The sequence below is a fragment of the Podarcis bocagei genome, assembly GCF_964188305.1.
Source record: "Podarcis bocagei genome assembly, chromosome: 17".
NCBI classification, from domain to species: domain Eukaryota; kingdom Metazoa; phylum Chordata; class Lepidosauria; order Squamata; family Lacertidae; genus Podarcis; species Podarcis bocagei.
In genome coordinates, this window is record NC_138143.1 from 16,706,436 (window position 1) to 16,724,411 (window position 17,976).

The following is a 17,976-nucleotide window of genomic DNA, read 5'->3' on the forward strand; positions in this document are numbered from 1 at the left end:
GTTGCTAGGAACCAAAAGCCTGCTTGATGGTCTCCCACAAGCATCTGGTTGGCCACTGTGAGAAGAGGATGCTGGAATAGATGGACCACTGGCCTGATCCAGGAGGCTCTTCTTATGGCCATTTCAGACATGGGGATATAACTCTCTAGGGTGGACAGGTAGATTTGCAGGGATCCAGCCCCACAATCCTTAATTCAAATTCTATTTAAGTACCTGCTTGAAGATTTTATTTCAATTTTTTTGTTGCACAGGACTGACTGTGAAAATGGTAAAACTTTAAGCCCACGGAAAACACATCTTATTTATTTCAATTTCCATATGCATTGCTATGTATGCTGGGTTTTATAAAATGACATTGTGATTTTTGTTTGCCTCTGTCTATGCCAACTGAAAGCTAATTCTAATAATAATAATAATAATAATAATAATAATTTTCACCTTTAGCTGCAGTGTCTTTTCTAAGTTTTCAATCTTTCTTTCAGCTATTTTAAGCCTTCTTAATTCTTCCGACTCTTTCAAAAAGCTCTTTGGGGACAGAGACCTTGAACGTTTCACAGGTGGTTCCTCGAGAATAAAACAAGGACATGGTTGAACTGGTTGGAACACTGGATTATGAAAGACATGCAAAATTAAAGAACAAGTAATTTTGAATACTAATAATGAATTATAAAGAAAAAAAATCCTGCATGGAATACCAGAGAAATAACAAGCAGAATTACCACAGCGCTACCACTAAAGGTTTCTCTGTGACTCGTTAATGAGAATATTCATTTACATTTACATTGTTTCTTTCAGAATAATGATGTCCCATTAGGGAAGACTAAAGGGTTATAGACTCAGAAATGCAAGAAACCTCATTACAAAGGAGGGGATAGAGGCTGATCTAATTGCTCTATAAGGGTCCAAGGTTACACTTGATAGGACAACCAGAAACAAGAGGGAAACGATTTTTTTCCCCTTTGAAATAGTTTAACACACTGTGAAGTTGAAGGAACAATATGCTTGAGGAATATAAATACAACAGACAGTAGATCTTATACCATAATGACCATATGGTCATTAACTATAATATGCCTAACTAGAGACAAGAGTGTGTATTTATATTATGTGCAGCTTTCTACGGCAATCTGGAGAAAGGATGTGTGAAAATAGCACTTAAACTGGGCAACCTTCTTGCTTGCACCATGTCATATGCCTTTATGTAAAAGGCATGAAAGATTCAGATCAACTTCACTGAATTCCTAGATAATTTTGCTTAAAAGGCTGGGCAGTATCTTAATACCATTATGGTGCACTTAATAGTTTAGCAGCCTAAGATATATAATGCTCCTTTAGCTTCTCCAATTCTTTTATTTTGTAAAACAAGGAGCAATTGCAGTGCCTTCAAAATTCATCAGTTTTTTTATGACACGAAAGAAAAGAAATAGGGTTCTGCTGTTCTTTGTTTTTGCACAAAACAGATAAGGATTCGGACTGTAGTGGAACACCTCTTTGAAAAACATATTTAAATATATGCTTCCCATCAACTATAAGGATAATCTGAGGAAGGAGGAGGTATGCTACTTGGCTGCATAATCCTGTTTCCTGCTGGGAACAGGATCGTGCAGCCAATGCAGACTTAAACTCTGTTTTCTCACCCATCAACTGACATTCCCTTGACATCAGCTGAAGAGCAGATGGACATGGTTTGGGGGAAATGGCCTCATGGGCCAAACTGGAATCCCTGATCGCCAGGATTTGTGCAATTGCAGCCTTATTATTTTTTTGAGCCACTGTGAAGGCAAGTGGCTTGTGGACATGAGTACTGCCTGGCCACAACCCTAGAATTGTCTCCAACACTCCAGGGGTGCTTGCATGAGAACTGTTGAGTGTGAACTGGCCCACAAACAATAAAAGTTATATTGATTTCTCTATCTGTCTGTACTGAAGGCTTAGGATGGCAGAGGCACTTCTCTTGCTGTCCCTAACCTGATCTTCTATGACCACTGTTCACGTTTTCTCAGCATCCCTGGTCCCTCTGAAGGGGGCACTCATGACACCTGGTGAACAGGGCTGAACTTTAATGCCTACTCTCCATCTTCCACACATTTACATCTTCCTTGCCACTTCCAGGAACATAATTGCAGTCTAAGGTTGATGCCCTCTTGCCAAGTGCTCAAGGCGGATGTTGCAGAACTGTACCACCAACTCACTACCCTTTCTCTGACTCCAGTGAGTCAATCCACATTTCAGTAGGAATTACGTAGAATTGTACTTAAGGTAACAGATGACATCAGGTTGACTATTCTGGCAGAGTATGTTTCTTGCTGCTAATGCATTGCTACGCTATATAAATCTTTAAGAACACTTTTATGCTTGTAGCATTGTAAAGACTATTATAATAAGATCCGTAAAGTGCCATGTACATTGATGGTGCCGAACAGAATATAAAACACATTTTGCTGTAGATCATCTGTAAGTAAAGATGAACTGGTTGCACAGGCCAAAGAGCACAGGAATGGAGAGAATTCTGAAGAACATTTATGAAGTCTTCAATAGAATAGAAAGGTTGACGCAACAAAATGAGTCGATGTTGGTGCAAGCCCCGATGAGGTGCAAATGTTCCATGCTAGAGGCTTTCCTGGAGCAGGTCAGAAGTGGGAAAAAGGTTGCTAATAGAACTACTGTATAGTTTATAAGGGTCGCTAGAGTGGCATAACTAAGTAGATTCTGTTATACCACAGCTAGTGGGCCACTTCAAACATTACTACAGTGTGGGACAAAGAATGGCCCCCAAATTTGTTGCCCCATTTGCGGATTTTTTCAGGCAGCAGCAATGACAGAGGTCCTCTTGTCAGGTGCCTCTTGTGGCAGATGCTATCTCCAGCGGCAACACCAAAAAAAGATTTCCAGGGGGTGGGGGTGGACACAGAAAAGGCAATGTATATTTCTGAGTGAGGAAGTTGTGTTTCACATGTTAAGATCTCTGAACCAAAAGTATCAGTATATGTTAATGGCAGGAGTCTAGTAATAGGAGGTGGCAAGTGGGGGGGCTCCTTCTTTGGGGGGCACTTGCCTCCTGCCCCCTCCCTTGGTGCTACCTATTTCCTACCCAGAATGCCTCAGATACAGTGTTGTCCCTGAGCATCCTAAGCGGAAATGGCAGCTTCCCCCAGATCCTGGGCATTCTGGGAGGATAGGGCAGTCACTGTAAAAAAAACGTGAGTCTTAGTGCAGGGGAACATTTTCCTCCAAAATTGTTTCAGAATTAATCTGTGTCCACAACATTTGTGGGAGGGGGTGAAAAGAGGACATCCATTGCAGCTGTATGTTCTACCTTTAAAGATAAAAAATACCGTCAAAATGGTGCCTGATTCACTTCGCTCAGTTTTTAAACTGAACCTCCTTCTACAGTATTTCAGACATAGAACCATCTTAATTATGTCTAATGGCTCCAAATTAGAAAAATTTAGGATAGTAGAAGGCACCACTTCTTTCACAGGGGTCAGAATGATGAAGGAGTCCCTGTTTGACCACATATTTTATCTTTACAAATTTCCTAGCTTTAAAATACCACAGGGTGTTGTTGTATTGGCCATCAACTTCTATGGCATTAATAGGGGAGTAAAAAAATTCATGGTGGGTAAGGCTATCAGTAATTAGTAGTCATGATGGCTGTATGCTATGTCCAGTGTCACCAGCACCACAGAAGGGCTTTTGAGCTTGTATCCTGCTTGTGGTCTTCCCATAGGCATGTGGTTGGTTACTCTGGAAAACATGATGCTCGACAAGATAGGCCTGATCTAATCTACCAGAGCTCTTCTTGCAAGCTTCCAGGTATAATTCAAGATAGTTGTTCTGTTCTGACCCTGTATCCGAAAAATATCTTCCTTCCCCATGATTGTGATTAATATGCCTACACAAAACTACTTTATTAACAATACTATCCATGCAAGAAGTCTGAAGACTAGTGTTCTGTGGAGCTGCTTCACAATTAAGAATAATCAGAACCAATGAAAGGACATATTTTGGCGGGTATCTGGAAATTAGTGTTATACAGGTATAGGTGGGATTATTTTCATGTAATATGTTTTGTTTTTTGTTTTTAAATGACATGATGCAACAAGCCCTGAACATCTAAGAGCAGAGAGAAATAAAAATTCTAATAGGTAAAATACATGGAAAATAACTGAGTTCAGATTCAATAATTAATTCTAAAGATAAAACAACACCAGTTGTACAGAACTCCTAACTCAGCATTTATATTAATTGCAAACTTTTAAATCTCAAACTCAATTTTTTAAGTTCATCTGTTTGAAAAGAATGGGCATCCTCACAAACAGTATCAAGTAATAAATATTCATCTTAAGAATCCTACAAAGAATTGAACCTTTAAATAATTTCATTAAATTAACAATCCTTTATTCAGTGTTTAATAAGGTAAAACTTCCTACTCCCAACAGTTATTTTAACAAGTCTTTGGCAGATAATAAAAACACTCTTCGATCAAGCTTCCAGAATTATAAGTAGCATCGACAGTTATTAAAACTGGTATTATCCGAGTCCCAGAGCAAAATGTCAAGCTTTGCCAACCTCATTTTGACACAAATACACAAGGCAATAAAGCTTTCCTACCTTGTATTTCTTCCCAGCCTTAACACTGATGCAATCCAAGAAATCTCTGCTGCAAAGGCTATGATCTGCTAGTGTATGATTTGCTCTTTTCAATTTTTCTTTCAAAAGCTTTATTTCAGATTTTTGTGATAGTATGAGATATTCTAGCTCATTTAAAGAATACTGCTGGAATTCCTAGAAAACAGAAGGGCAAGTACTTTGGAATACTTGGGGATAAAAACAAAATATGAATACTGCTGCCAACATACTATGCTTCACATATTAAATCAAAAAGTTGCACACCAAAAGACCACCTTTTATAGCCGGGGCTGGGGTGGAATAAAAGAAAATATTCAAGTGCAATTGGACATAGGGCTAAGTTCACCAAAACATTTTTTTTGGGATTGTACCTGTTATGATATGAACTGTGCTCATAATGATTTGGATGTTTCCCACAGGCATTTATTTAATTCAATGCCATTGCCCTCCTCATCCCAAGGGAACAGGACTGATAACAATATGCTAATTATAAAACACTGAATATTTTTTTTTAATCCCACCTTGATCTATACTAACACTTTCACCTATCCTTATCTTTGGCATCAAAAGTCAGTAAAAGAAACACTTTACTGCTTCTGGAAGGCACTTAATCACGAGGAAGTGTCCAAGGAAAAGGAGATCCAAAGTTACAGTGCAACTACTGGGAATACATCTCTTAGTGTCCTTTCTGTCCTGGCTTAATACATAGAAGACACAGTTGATAGAAGCTCTTAAAGGCTTCAAAAGAACATGGGGTGAAGACGACTTCCTATTTTGGGCCCATGCCATTGAGGCCTCTGTAGGTCATTGCCAAGGGACGCGGGTGGTGCTGTGGGTTAAACCACAGAGCCTAGGACTTGCCGATCAGAAGGTCAGCGGTTTGAATCCCCGCAGCAGGGTGAGCTCCCGTTGCTAGCTCCCTGCTCCTGCCAACCTAGCAGTTCGAAAGCACGTCAAAGTGGAAGTAGATAAATTGGTACCGCTCCGGCGGGAAGGTAAACGGCATTTCCGTGCGCCGCTCTGGTTCGCCAGAAGTGGCTTAGTCATGCTGTACGCCGGCTCCCTCGGCCAATAAAGCGAGATGAGCGCCACAACCCCAGAGTCAGTCACGACTGGACCTAATGGTCAGGGGTCCCTTTACCTTTACCTAGGTCATTGCCAACATTTTTTATTGAAAAGCAAAAAGGCATTAGAACACTGGTGTAATGCACTCATAATGCACCCCTCACCATGGCCCAAAAGATGGGCATAGCAGTTTTTATCAGCTGAATTTTCAAACCATCATCGAAACACAGGAATCTGTGTTGTTTTGATGTATAAACTTGTAGATATACCATGGGAGCCTTGGGATTGTTTGCCATGAAATGTGTAGCGCAATTCTAAGATGTTTGCTAGCAAAAGTTCTAAACCTTCTCCATGTAGCCCATTATGACAATTCCAACTCTAGAGAATACAATCGGTTACAACGTGACAAAAAGTGAAACACAAAACTGCACATCTTCCCAAACCAGAAGGTGACAATAGTGGAGGCCTCAGCAAATGGCTTTGATTTTCAAACCCTTAGCAACTATCAAGCGACTCAAACTCCCCAGCCCACCTCAAGGGTTGGAAGTGAGTCTTGGGCTTGCAGAAGTAACCTCCAACTCCCTCACCAGGCAAATTAAAAAAATGGCTGCACAAAGAGACTGTACTCTCAATATGGATTTGTGCAGCACCAAGAGAGAAGCAGCAGCATCTGAGAGTGTGGTGCTGATAAAGCCAAGGTTGGAGGTTCAATCCCTGTATAGCACAGCTGCATATTCCTGCATTGCAGGGGGTCTAGATGATCCCCAGGGTCCCTTCCAACTCTACAGCTCTCTGATTCCATGAATGGAGCCCCTGTCTGACTACCATGTATTGACAATGGGTGAATAAATTGTTCCTACTAGTTGGAAGCTTGGCAATGCATTTACTTCCACTGTAGCGTATGAAAAATCATTATGCGAGCCTCAATTTAGTTCTGCTTAACTTGGGGTTGTTTTTCTAAACTCATTCTTTGTCATGGGTTCCTCTGACCTGGTTCACTTTTATCTGCTCTCTATCTGTGGCAGATTTTAATCTGGATATTATTGGCTTCATCCATAAACCATTTTTGTGCGAACAGAATTGTGCTGCGGCACACAGGTATGGACTATACAAATGTCAACTGTTTCCATGTACTGCAGAATTTGCCCTTCAACTTTTTCTTTATTAGCATGCTATGTCCAAACAACTTGGTTAGCAGCTAGTGGATGAGACATTGCAAGGTTTAAAGTTTATGTAACTCAGGTTTGGATTATGTGCTCAAATTCCTAGGCAGCAAAAGTGGATATTTATTTATTTAGAACTTCCTTGTAAATCAACAAATGCTACCACTATGCTAATATATAAAAGAAAAAATGAAGTTACTAGCCTGCAAAAGAAATTACTACCCTGTTTGGCTGGCCCAAGACATTTTGGCACTCGAGTTGAAACAAAAAATGGGTTCATTCACCTGCAATGAACTCCATGCACCTGACTATACCGAATTACTATACTGTATCTACCAGGCAAGTTGTGAAACACAATACAAGTTTGTGTTAAAATCCTCCATCTAATTTGTACTTGCATGTGCAGTTTTTTCCAGTATGTGGTTCGTGGAGGTGCAGCAGGTAACAGGCTCCTCTCCCTCAGCCACCATCTTGCTAATTCCCTCCTTCCTCTGAAGTTCCTGTGTGGCTCTAGCATGTTGAGAGCCCTGCCTCAGTGTTATCCCTTCACTGGATCAAAAGTAATCTGTAGATAGTAGTCTTTCCATCCATGGAAGGCAATCTGGATCCACACCAATGTGTAGCCAACAGGAATACACATTCATATGTCAAAAGTGTGTGTTTTATTTTCTCACAGTGCAATAATGCCAACTTGTCCTAATAGCTCAAAGTAGAATACTAAATAAAAAATAATAATTCCCAAAATAGGACAATTCTCCTACTTGCTCATTTTATAACATGAAAATCTGCCTCAAAAAGAAAGCCCATATGATCACACTACATTTTAAAAGACTATATGGACTAATGTGGGTGATTTGCCAGAATTGGTTGAATATACTCTTGACTTTCAAAGTTGGCACCTGCCTGGCATGGGTAAGATGCATACTTTCACTAATCCATAAGGACTCTTAATTGGATCTATGAATCTGAGTGCATGAAGGAAAGCAGGGGCATGTGAACCAATGGTAGGTTGTATGTGAATCAACCTAATAAGGAAATGACATTAACAAGAAATATGCATATAGTTATGTGTGCAGCTCACATGGCAAGTTTACATTGAACATATAGAGAAGATGCACTGTATCTAACTGTGCTAAGATAAAAGGAAACATCTCACTAATTGTTTTTTTTAGTTAACACTGCAGTAACTTAGTTTTTATACAAGTGCAGCTAGCGAGTTCGAAGGAAAATCAATTTTTATAAACATCGTAACAATATTTACTACACTATATAGTGAGGAATAGCATCAAAATTTGTAATTACTAGGCATAGCATACAAGCTGTTCAAAATATAAGGCCCAGCTATAATGTAAGTTGAGTACCATTCTGCCCTCCTCCCCAAAAAATTCTTCTCCATCTCAGAATGATAAATCAGATTTGGTGATTAGGTGATCTGAAAAGCTGGAATATGTAGAAATTATTTACTCTTAACTTCTTTTGAGTCTTGCAAGCCCTTAATGTGGTTATTAGGAGGGGAGAGAATCTGTCAATTTTGTTTTCTCTTGGTTTGTCATTTTCCAGTCTTAAGTTCAGGTCTCCACATGCAATTTTTTGGAACACATACGCACATCCTCATCAGGATTTGAATGTGATATTCTGCTAATACAAACCTGTGTGTATCATTTTGCCCAATATACACATTTTTGCAGAGCAATTTCCCCAAATATTTTATGCATACATTACCCCAGTATATGCATTTCTGTACACATTATTACTAGGTTAGATAACTGCGTTGCGAAATTCTGGGGGAAATGCAAATGTCAAAGGATGGCTAGCTTCAGTCTACTTGTTGTTCCAGAAGGTACAACTAGGTATGTTCACCTTTAAATGAACACTGAATTTAGGGGAGGCTAAATTTTCAAGGTGCACTCCACCATGGTTGGTACTGTGGAGTGAAAACAAGGCAACAAGGATGGGGATCACACTACAATTCCTAGAAGGCAATACAGAATTTTCAGAGAAATGGGGCACTCATCAGGGAAGCCACAGCAACACAACTTTATAGACCATGAGAACATTCCATAACATAACAGGACTGGGCCTTATTGAGCCTAAAGACATCAGGATGTGATGAGCTTAGCCAATTTTCATCTACATATTGGAATCCTCCATGTCCACGATGAAGAATGCCCAATGCAGACAGAAAGCAGGGGCAGAGGACGACTCACAGAGCTCTGACTTCATAATGAATTCTGTATGATTGTTGCATATGGCCATACTCCAGAGTCCACATGCCAGACAGTTCAGCAATACTTGGACACCTTTCTCCTGTTGTAGCTTAAAGCCCCATGTTAATGTGTGGGGTGCCATCTGGACTTTTGTCTGTGACTATCATTCTAAGTCCTTTCCAATGCCTCACTGAAATCAAAACTGCAGCATTAATTTCACGCTAAACTGTTCTACGTATTGCTGACCATATTATCAGTGCTAGAGAAGACTTTCAAACAATTTTGTTGAATGCAGTCAGTACTTTACAGAGACTCCAATTAAACACCTTTCCACACCATTTTAAGTATATTTTGCACGCTCTTTCTGCATTCAGCACACTGACACCTAGATTGTGTTTTCTAATCCAATGTAGTAACGCTTGTGTATAGAGCATCTTGCCTCATATGCAGAGTCGGACCTGATGACCTTAAGGTTTCCTCTGGGGTTACAAGCATGCAATTGTGTGATACGGTTGTATATTAGCTTGGGAAGGCAGAGTTAGTTTGATTAGGAAGGAAAATGTGTTGTTTGGCTCTTCCGTCTTACTGTTGCTAACAAACACAGCCTTATAAGCCAGCTACACCAAAGTTTGCACAACGGTTACACTTCTGTCACCAGTAGAAATCAAATCGTGCACAATAACGGAGTAAACCAGGAGCGACGCTTGTTATATATTATCATCTCTATACATTAGAATCTCAATCATACTCAAACAAATTCACCAAAGTGTGGTTTTCAATCTGCTAACTATGCATTCCATAATAGCCTGTAATTATTAAAAACTGACAAGAAAGCTACGCCACCTGTGTTTATGTGAAGCCAGGTAATGAAAAAAACAACAACGCTGTCATCACCTCTCAATTCCTGATTGCATTATCAAAACTGTAGCTGAGTTTGGCATCTGGGTGTGACCTTGTTAACTGCTAGGGTAATTAAATTTATTCTATTGGGAAAAGGGATGATAAATTATTAGCAAGAAGATTTTGTTCACATTTTATTAAATTGGCCTGTCAAAGGGTCGGCCAAATTATCAAGGGCCTCATTTATTGGAGGCCAGCCATATTGCCACATCTGTTACAATTATTTATAATTTCAGCAGTTGAAAACCAACTGAGTTAGGCATCCGCCATGTAAAGTAATTTACAAATTATCTGATGAGGGTTTTAGCTTCTCCCTCATTTCTAGCCAGCAGAAAGCCGCACTGTAATTACAGAACACGATTAGGTTCTTTGGGGAACTTATCTTGCACTCATAGCCATAGTAAGATGCCGCAAGAACATATGGAGGAGCTTGTGCTGCTACTCCCTGAAGCTCGTGACCCGCCTGCCGCTGAGCCCTCGAGTTGAATTTGAATGAGAGTGCCATGGCTAATGTTCTACACATGCACCATTTATGCCACAAAACAAATCGGATCACTGTTAATTATGAAGCAGCTATAATCAGGTCTTCACATCTGTGTAATGTGAAGCGCAGTAGGCTCTATTCCAATAATGTATGACTACCTTTGGGTCGCAAATTGTGAGCCATATTGCCTCAGTAGTAGTTACTGAATTCAAAGCAACTCCTTTGATAAAAGCCCATCACAGGGATATTTTTATCCAGATTTGTTTTTTAACACAAGCTTCTCTTTATCAGCTATTGACCAGAACAGTTAAAGCATATGGCAAAAGTTCATTAATGAACGGGAGCACACAGCACTCTAATTTAATGAAACCACTTGAGCCATAAAATCAGATCTACTTAATTCTCTCTTCCTTTTTAGTTCCTCTTCTGCATCTAGCCTAAACCCTGAACTCTTAGCACAATATCATGAGCAACCCGAATGGGGGGAAAAGTGAATATATTTATAAAAGCTGATTTGTAAAAGGCTCCATGACTTCAACAAAGCAACACTGACAAAAAAATAAGATGTTTAAAAAGTTCTTTTTCCACAACATTATTTTTAATATAGAGCAACATAAATTATTAGGGCACACATCATTTGTATTTTAAAGAGTATTCTCTAGCAGCTGCTTTCTAACAACAAAAATGCTCTTTATTCCGTGAAAAATCTTTCTGTGAAAAGCAGCTAAACAAGCTGCACCCAGATGGCAAACCAGCTACAGTTTAATTAATCCACTAAAAGCCATTCAGTTTTCAGTAAGGGTAATGTAATTTTGAATAATTGTAGGGGAAAAAATTACTAAAACGTTCTTAAGTTTTATTATAGCGGCATGAACACTGCCACTATAGAGTAGTTAAAGTTGAGTTGCTGTTTCCATAATAAAGCCCTGCACTTTCCCATTCTTACTGCTTGCCTTTGCTTTGAGTGGGAAATGGATATTCGCTTTGCTGGCTTATTAAGCATATAAACATTTAAGCTTCACCAACAAGTCCTGAAGACAGAAACTTCGGATACAGCACTTCGCTACTGGCTTGAAACTTCTTATTGGATAACAGAATTCAGTCAAAAGGGCAGGGGTGGGGCTTGCATGCTAAACCGCTCCTAGAGATGGTAAAACCCAACACTTGCAACCTTTTCAAACTATGTTTCCTATCGTGCACCTTTCTACATACAATAATGTTGCTGATACACTGCTCCCAGCAGCCCTGTTACCATTAACAAAAAATGGTTACTGCACAGAGACCCTCCACATTTGTTTGAACATGGGATGTTCCTCACCTTGCAATAGAGAACTGTCTATGCATTCCACCTATGCAAACATACCACGTTGCAGGGTTGGGAAGCTACTAAATTCAAATAAAACGGTTCTAAACATCACATGGCTGAAACCGTAAATAAGAGGCAAAGGTCAGAAATGCTTAATATCAGCCTTGTATTCAGCACATTTAGCTGAATACTCTCTGCAAATATTTTGCTAGCAATGTGGACGAAATTACTGAAATGAAAGTTAGAAATGATAACTCTTTCACACACACACACACACACACACACACACACGGGTTACTATAGGGGTGCTTATGCAGAAAATAAAATGTGTATGGATTACTCAAGAACATTATCCTAAGTACTATTATTTGAATCAGCAGAAGGATTATCATTTGCATTTCTCAAAGGAAATAAATACATGAATAATACTCATTCCATGTGTTCACAAACCAGAGTAAATTTCAATATTTAGGTTTTTTCCAAAGGGTTGAAATAGGAAGGACGGGGGGCAAGAATCATAGTTGATTAATCTTGTGGGTTTAAAACAATTGATTAAAAGAGGCACACAATTTTACCTGAAGAACTGACCACTTTGAAGAAGGGAAAGGTATTTTTTGTTTTTTTACATTGAATTCCCCCCCCCAAAAAAAATGCCGGAATATGCCCATAGATCCAGAATTTCAAGATTATTTCAGGAGAAACAGCAAGTTTGTTTGCATTTTGTGGCCAGCGCTGCTAAGCATGGGTCAACTCAAGCGGGGGGTGGGGGGTGGCAGGAAACTGGACCAGGGAGAGGATGGTGCAAGTCAGGAATGGAAACCCTGGACCACCACCACCCAATGCTGTTAAGACGGCAACTTCCATCATCACTGACCATGCTGACTGTAGCTGGTGGGAGTTGGAAGCCAGAAGCACTTAGAAAGCTACAGGTATGTTATCCCTGGTGGAGAACAATATTAAGCCTGGAAAACTGCTGTTTGTCTTCACAGCATAATGCTGGTCATGCCTAGTTCTGCTCCATCACAGAGCACCAGCAGGTGGAATGTCCTGTCTTAGAAAAGGCATTCCCTTCTGTATGAGAAAATAAGTGAAATGCCTCTCCAACAACAGTGTCCATTCTTCTTGATTTTCATTCAAATTTTTAAAAAGCCTGCTACCCAATTAATTGGAAGCACATTTGAACGGATTGAAGAGTGCATAATCAACCAGTTGGTGGTATTAATTGACCAAACGTTACACCCGCAGGATTTAAAAAGTTGGTCTTCCATTGGAATGTGAAACTCTCTGGCCTATATGAACTATGTATGAACTATGCAGCTGTGCAACCTTGGTAATGGATTGGATGAGAGCCAACAAACTGAAGCTCAATCCGGATAAAACCGAGGCAGTTAGTGGGTGGTTCTCCATAGGGGAGGTTGCCTGCTCTTGATGGGGTTACACTTCCTCTGAAGGAGTGGGTACATAACTTGGGGGTACCCCTGGATCCTTTGCTGTCCCTTGAGACTCAGCTGGTGGCCCAGCTATTCCCCATTCTGGACAGGGATAGCCTAACTTCTGTCACCTATGCTCTGGTAACCTCTAGGTTAAATTACTGCAACATGTTATATGTTGAGCTGCCTCCGAAGGCAGTTCAGAAACTTCAGCTGGTGCAGGATTTGACGGCCAGGTTATTCACTGGGGCAAGATCGTTAGAGTATATTACAGTGGTACCTCAGGTTACATACGCTTCAGGTTACACACTCTGCTAACCTAGAAATAGTGCTTCAGGTTAAGAACTTTGCTTCAGGGTGAGAACAAAAATCGGGCTCCGGCGGCGTGGCAGCAGCAGGAGGCCCCCATTAGCTAAAGTGGTGCTTCAGGTTAAGAACAGTTTCAGGTTAAGAACGGACCTCCGGAACGAATTAAGTACTTAACCCGAGGTACCACTGTACACTGATCCTGGCCCAACTGCACTTGCTACCAATTAATTTCCAGTCCCAATTCAAAGTGCTGGTTTTGACCCATGAAGCCTTAAATGTCTCAGAACTACAATACCTCAAGGACCGCCTTTCCCCATATGAAGTGACTCAGACCCTGCAATCATCACCTGAGGTCCTTCTTTGTGTGCCCCCTCCATGAGAGGTCCAGAGGGTGGCAACGTGAGAACAGGCCTCTTTTGTGGTGGCTCCCTGTTGTGGAATGCTCTCTCCAGGGAGGCTCACCTGGCACCTTCCTTACATAACTTTAGGTGCCAAGCAAAAACATTTCTCTATAACCAGGTATTGGGCTGATCAAACATTTTATGGCCTTTTAAATGTGTTTGTGGGAGGGAGGTTATTGGTTTGTTTTTGTTTCATTTTTGTGTTCTCATTTTTTGTGTGAACAACAACAATGCAAGTGCTGCAGAAAAACTTAACTTAGTTGATGCTTGATTGTTTTATGGGTGCATGGTGTTATATCTACCAGGTTGTTCACTTGGACAGTGGGAAAATTAAAAATACTATTTGCCAACAATTTTTCTCTCACCTCTTTTCTCTGTTTTGAAGGACTTTCAGGTTTTGAAAACAGAGAGCTGAGAGCCTGTTGAAGTTGTTCTTCCAGCTGACTGATATGTCGTTCTTTTTCAAGTAGTTGGTTCTGGAGAGAAGCTTGACTTTGCCGGAGCTCCAACTCACTTGCTTTGAGTTTCTCAAAACATACGGTCAATTCATTGTAAAGCTATGTTAAGATTTAAGAAATTTAAGAAAAATTTAAGATTTAAGAAAAAGTGTCATTATGAACAAGAGCATATGTTCATAAAAATGCAACTACTAGAGTGTGAAATCTAGCAACAAAATTCAGAGAACCAGTATAATTAAAACCATTTTCAACCATTGTAAATGCTGATTCCACTCTGCCAGATTTCGTTTGAGACAGAGTTCCAATGCCTTTCATCAACACATAGAAAGAAAATGCTTGACAATGGAACTGCAGTGTACTGCCTATAGTGTACTTACCTATATTTTACACTAAGTAAATCTACAGAAGCTATTCTGCATAAAACTATCTTAGATGTAACAATATTATCCCATAAATCTAAATTCTACACTACTAAATGAAGGCTATAGGCCAAACCAAACATGACAGAAGCAACCATTTCTATCACATTGACATATAAATTGGGTGGGTCTAGTTTTTATAACGAAAGGTGACAGCATGTGAAAGGACCTGAATCCACCTGAACTTAATCTTGCCGTGCTCTGGCACACTCCCAGTATCAGAACTGCCCTGGGAGAAAAGAGCCGGAGATTCCTAGAATGCAGGGACGGAAGAGAGAGGGAAAGGGACAGAAAAGAAACTTGCCTCTGCAAATATCTCCTACAGAAATTAGACCACATCTACTTTATTCATGAATGGAACAGACACAGCAACAAGACAAATGCAACAAACATTTTTTGCCTGCCAGGGCTATTTTGGTCCTAAGAACATGAACTCAGCTTTAGCTTGATGGTTACAGTTTCACATGTCACGGGTTATAGAAAATGGATTGGTAGGGTTTGTGCATACAAATGATTTTTTCTAGTTTCTATTTAATATTTGGCAAAAATAAATAAATACAGTTCTCTGTTAATTGAAGCTACTGTATAACAAAATACCATTTCCAAGTTCTTTCCTGCACCACAGTAGCTTACTGTTATTTACATAGCAGCTAAGATGATCAGGTTTCTCTAAGCCATCTAACTTGTCTGGATAAAAATATTAAAGAGAACAAAACAAAACAAAACCTGCAGCCACCCAGCAATGCAAATGTCTACATTTGCAAAAGGCCCAACAAGTTTTCATCCTCCAAATGGCTGAAACCAGATAACAGACTTTATATTCCCCTAACAAATCAAAAGTGCAGTATTCCAAGACAACTGTCTCCCTTGCATTAGTGTGCTGGCTGGAAGAACTAGATAAGGACTTGTCAGCCACTCTATAGGCAAATTCACAGAGGAAAAGTCTTCTACATTTCCAAATGGCATTGAGCCTATCAGCATGTACGTCCTATGATATATCGTCCCTTATAGCAAGATCAATGACCTCTGTTAGTGGTCAGATAGCCCATATGCCCAGAACCTCAGGTCATGTGACTCACTGGCATATCATTTAGGAAATAATGGAATTTGCACAGACAGACCAAGTTTATTAGGTCACACTTGATCCCATGGCTTAAAAGCTACTGCAAGCTGCCGCCTTGAACAAAAGAAGATAGGGCATAAATTGAAATAAATAAAGCTGCTCTGACAAACTTGCTGCACAATTCTGCATATATGCCTACTCGGATGTAAATCCCAATGAGCTCAATAGCACATACCGTAATCCCTGTTGTGTGTGTATGGGATTGCAGCTTCAGGAGTGAAGGCAAATGTTTGGTAATCTCATGTGATATACACAGACACAGAAAGCTGCCGAATACCATGTCTAATGATTGATCCATCTTCCTTTGTATCGTCTACCCTAAACTGGCGGCAGGTCCCCAGGGTTCAGATGGGAGGCATTCCCAGCCTGACCTAGAGACACCAAGGGTGAAGCCCTTCCCTGCTTCTGAACAATACAGTAGTAGGCTGTAATCAGGCTGTGAATAAGCAACTGAACGTTTGAACATTCCCATATGCCCAACATAAAAAAAATCCTGAATGAACAAACACATATGAACAAACCTTACATGTCAAAAAGAGTTACCCGAACCTTTTATATGATGTGTTAGTATCTATATATCCAGGATTTGTTTTTTGTGTTTTTAAATATAGGAAATATTCAGTCTAAAGGTTTTTATGCGTTCAGAAATTTTTGGTAATCTTGAATTCTTGAAATGCATGACATAAATGCATAGTATGATTATTAATTCTCCACCTATATTTTAAATTTGGACAGTCTTGCACCAGATTAATCACATGAGCCCATTCAAGCTTGTATCATGCTCTTAAATATAACATCTTGAGAGGCTTATAAATACATATCCAGACATAACTACAATGGAAAACATCTCCAAACTCTCAGGCGTTTTTGTAGAACATAGTCTAACCAATGATCCCAAGTTAGAAAAACTGGATGTAGGCATTCAGTTCCACACTAATATCAAGATGGGCTACACAACACTACTTCCCCTCAGTCCAAATATTTTAGGTTAGTGGGTTTATGGAAACTCATTGACATCTATTTTATACTGTATTTATAGCTCTTCTTCTCAAGAAAAGGAATTATTTTCTAAAAATGTATACCAACTATTTCACTGGTCCCAGACATACCAAGTGCTCCAGTAGCATGCTGGTTTTAATGAGACTCAATAGATTTATCCTCACCTAAGACTCAAGGTGGTGAGTCTTAAATCAATACTAAGGATAATAAGACAACAAGAGTTTCTCGGTCTCCAGACTACCTTATCAGCACACTCTGAAATTTACAGTTTAAAAGTTTTGTTTCAAAATGCAGCACTTCCCTTCAGCGAGGTCTTGGCTGCCTAGCTATTTATTAATTGGTCTGATTGAAAATCTCATAAAGGAAAGCTTTCTCAATGGTCCAAAAGTAACACTGTTTGCTCCCAAACAGGAAACTAAGTTTAAATCCTAGACCACATCTGTGTTTCCTCTATCTACAGAAATTGGGACCAGCAACACGGATAAACAAAGTGTCTTCGATGTACTCAATCAAGTGTTGTTTTTCAAAGCTTGCTCAAATGAGCTTGATAAACCCGAAATGAACTTGACCAGCTCTCCAAATATAAATCCATGGTCACATCATTAGCTTGAAAGGACATCACACTTGTTTGTCCGAAGCCTAGAGAAAGAGGGAGAACAAAAACAGGCTTGACTTTCCAAGTGGATCAAGAGAACAGATTTTATAAGGATAGAAACAGATAATTAAACAATCGGTCTGTAAGCACTTAGAAGAGGATGCTGTGATAACTAAGAGCCTGCAAGAGTTTCTCAAAAACAGGTCATGTCAGGCAAATCTTGTTTTTTTGATAGAGTTACCAGCTTGGCTGACAGGGGAATGCAGTGGTTGTAACGTATCTTGATTTCAGTAAGGCTTTCAACAAAGTCCCTCATGACAGTCTTGCAGAGATGGTGGTAAAATATGGGCTAGACGATATTACTATTAGTGGATTTGTAGCTGTTGACTGACCAAACCCAAAGAGTGCTCACCAACGGTTCCTCGTCATCCAGGAAAAAAGTAAGAAGTACCACAGGGTTCTGGCCTTGGCCCAGTGTTCTTCAA

At 39.9% G+C, this 17,976-nt stretch overlaps 1 protein-coding gene across 2 annotated transcripts in view; it reads right to left on the reverse strand.

Annotated features, from left to right (window-relative positions):
* CNTLN (centlein) overlaps nucleotides 1–17,976 on the reverse strand; it is a 174,596-nt gene that overhangs the window by 104,890 nt on the left and 51,730 nt on the right. For both annotated transcript variants that reach the window (XR_014003283.1, XM_081176168.1), the window contains exons 8-10: nucleotides 14,263–14,454; nucleotides 4,615–4,788; nucleotides 439–564 (exon numbers count right to left, since the gene is read on the reverse strand). Coding sequence is in view for 1 of the 2 variants with exons in the window: in XM_081176168.1 (XP_081032294.1) it covers nucleotides 439–564; nucleotides 4,615–4,788; nucleotides 14,263–14,454 (492 nt within the window). In the remaining variant the exon portion in view is untranslated. The remainder of the gene's footprint in view (nucleotides 1–438; nucleotides 565–4,614; nucleotides 4,789–14,262; nucleotides 14,455–17,976) is intronic.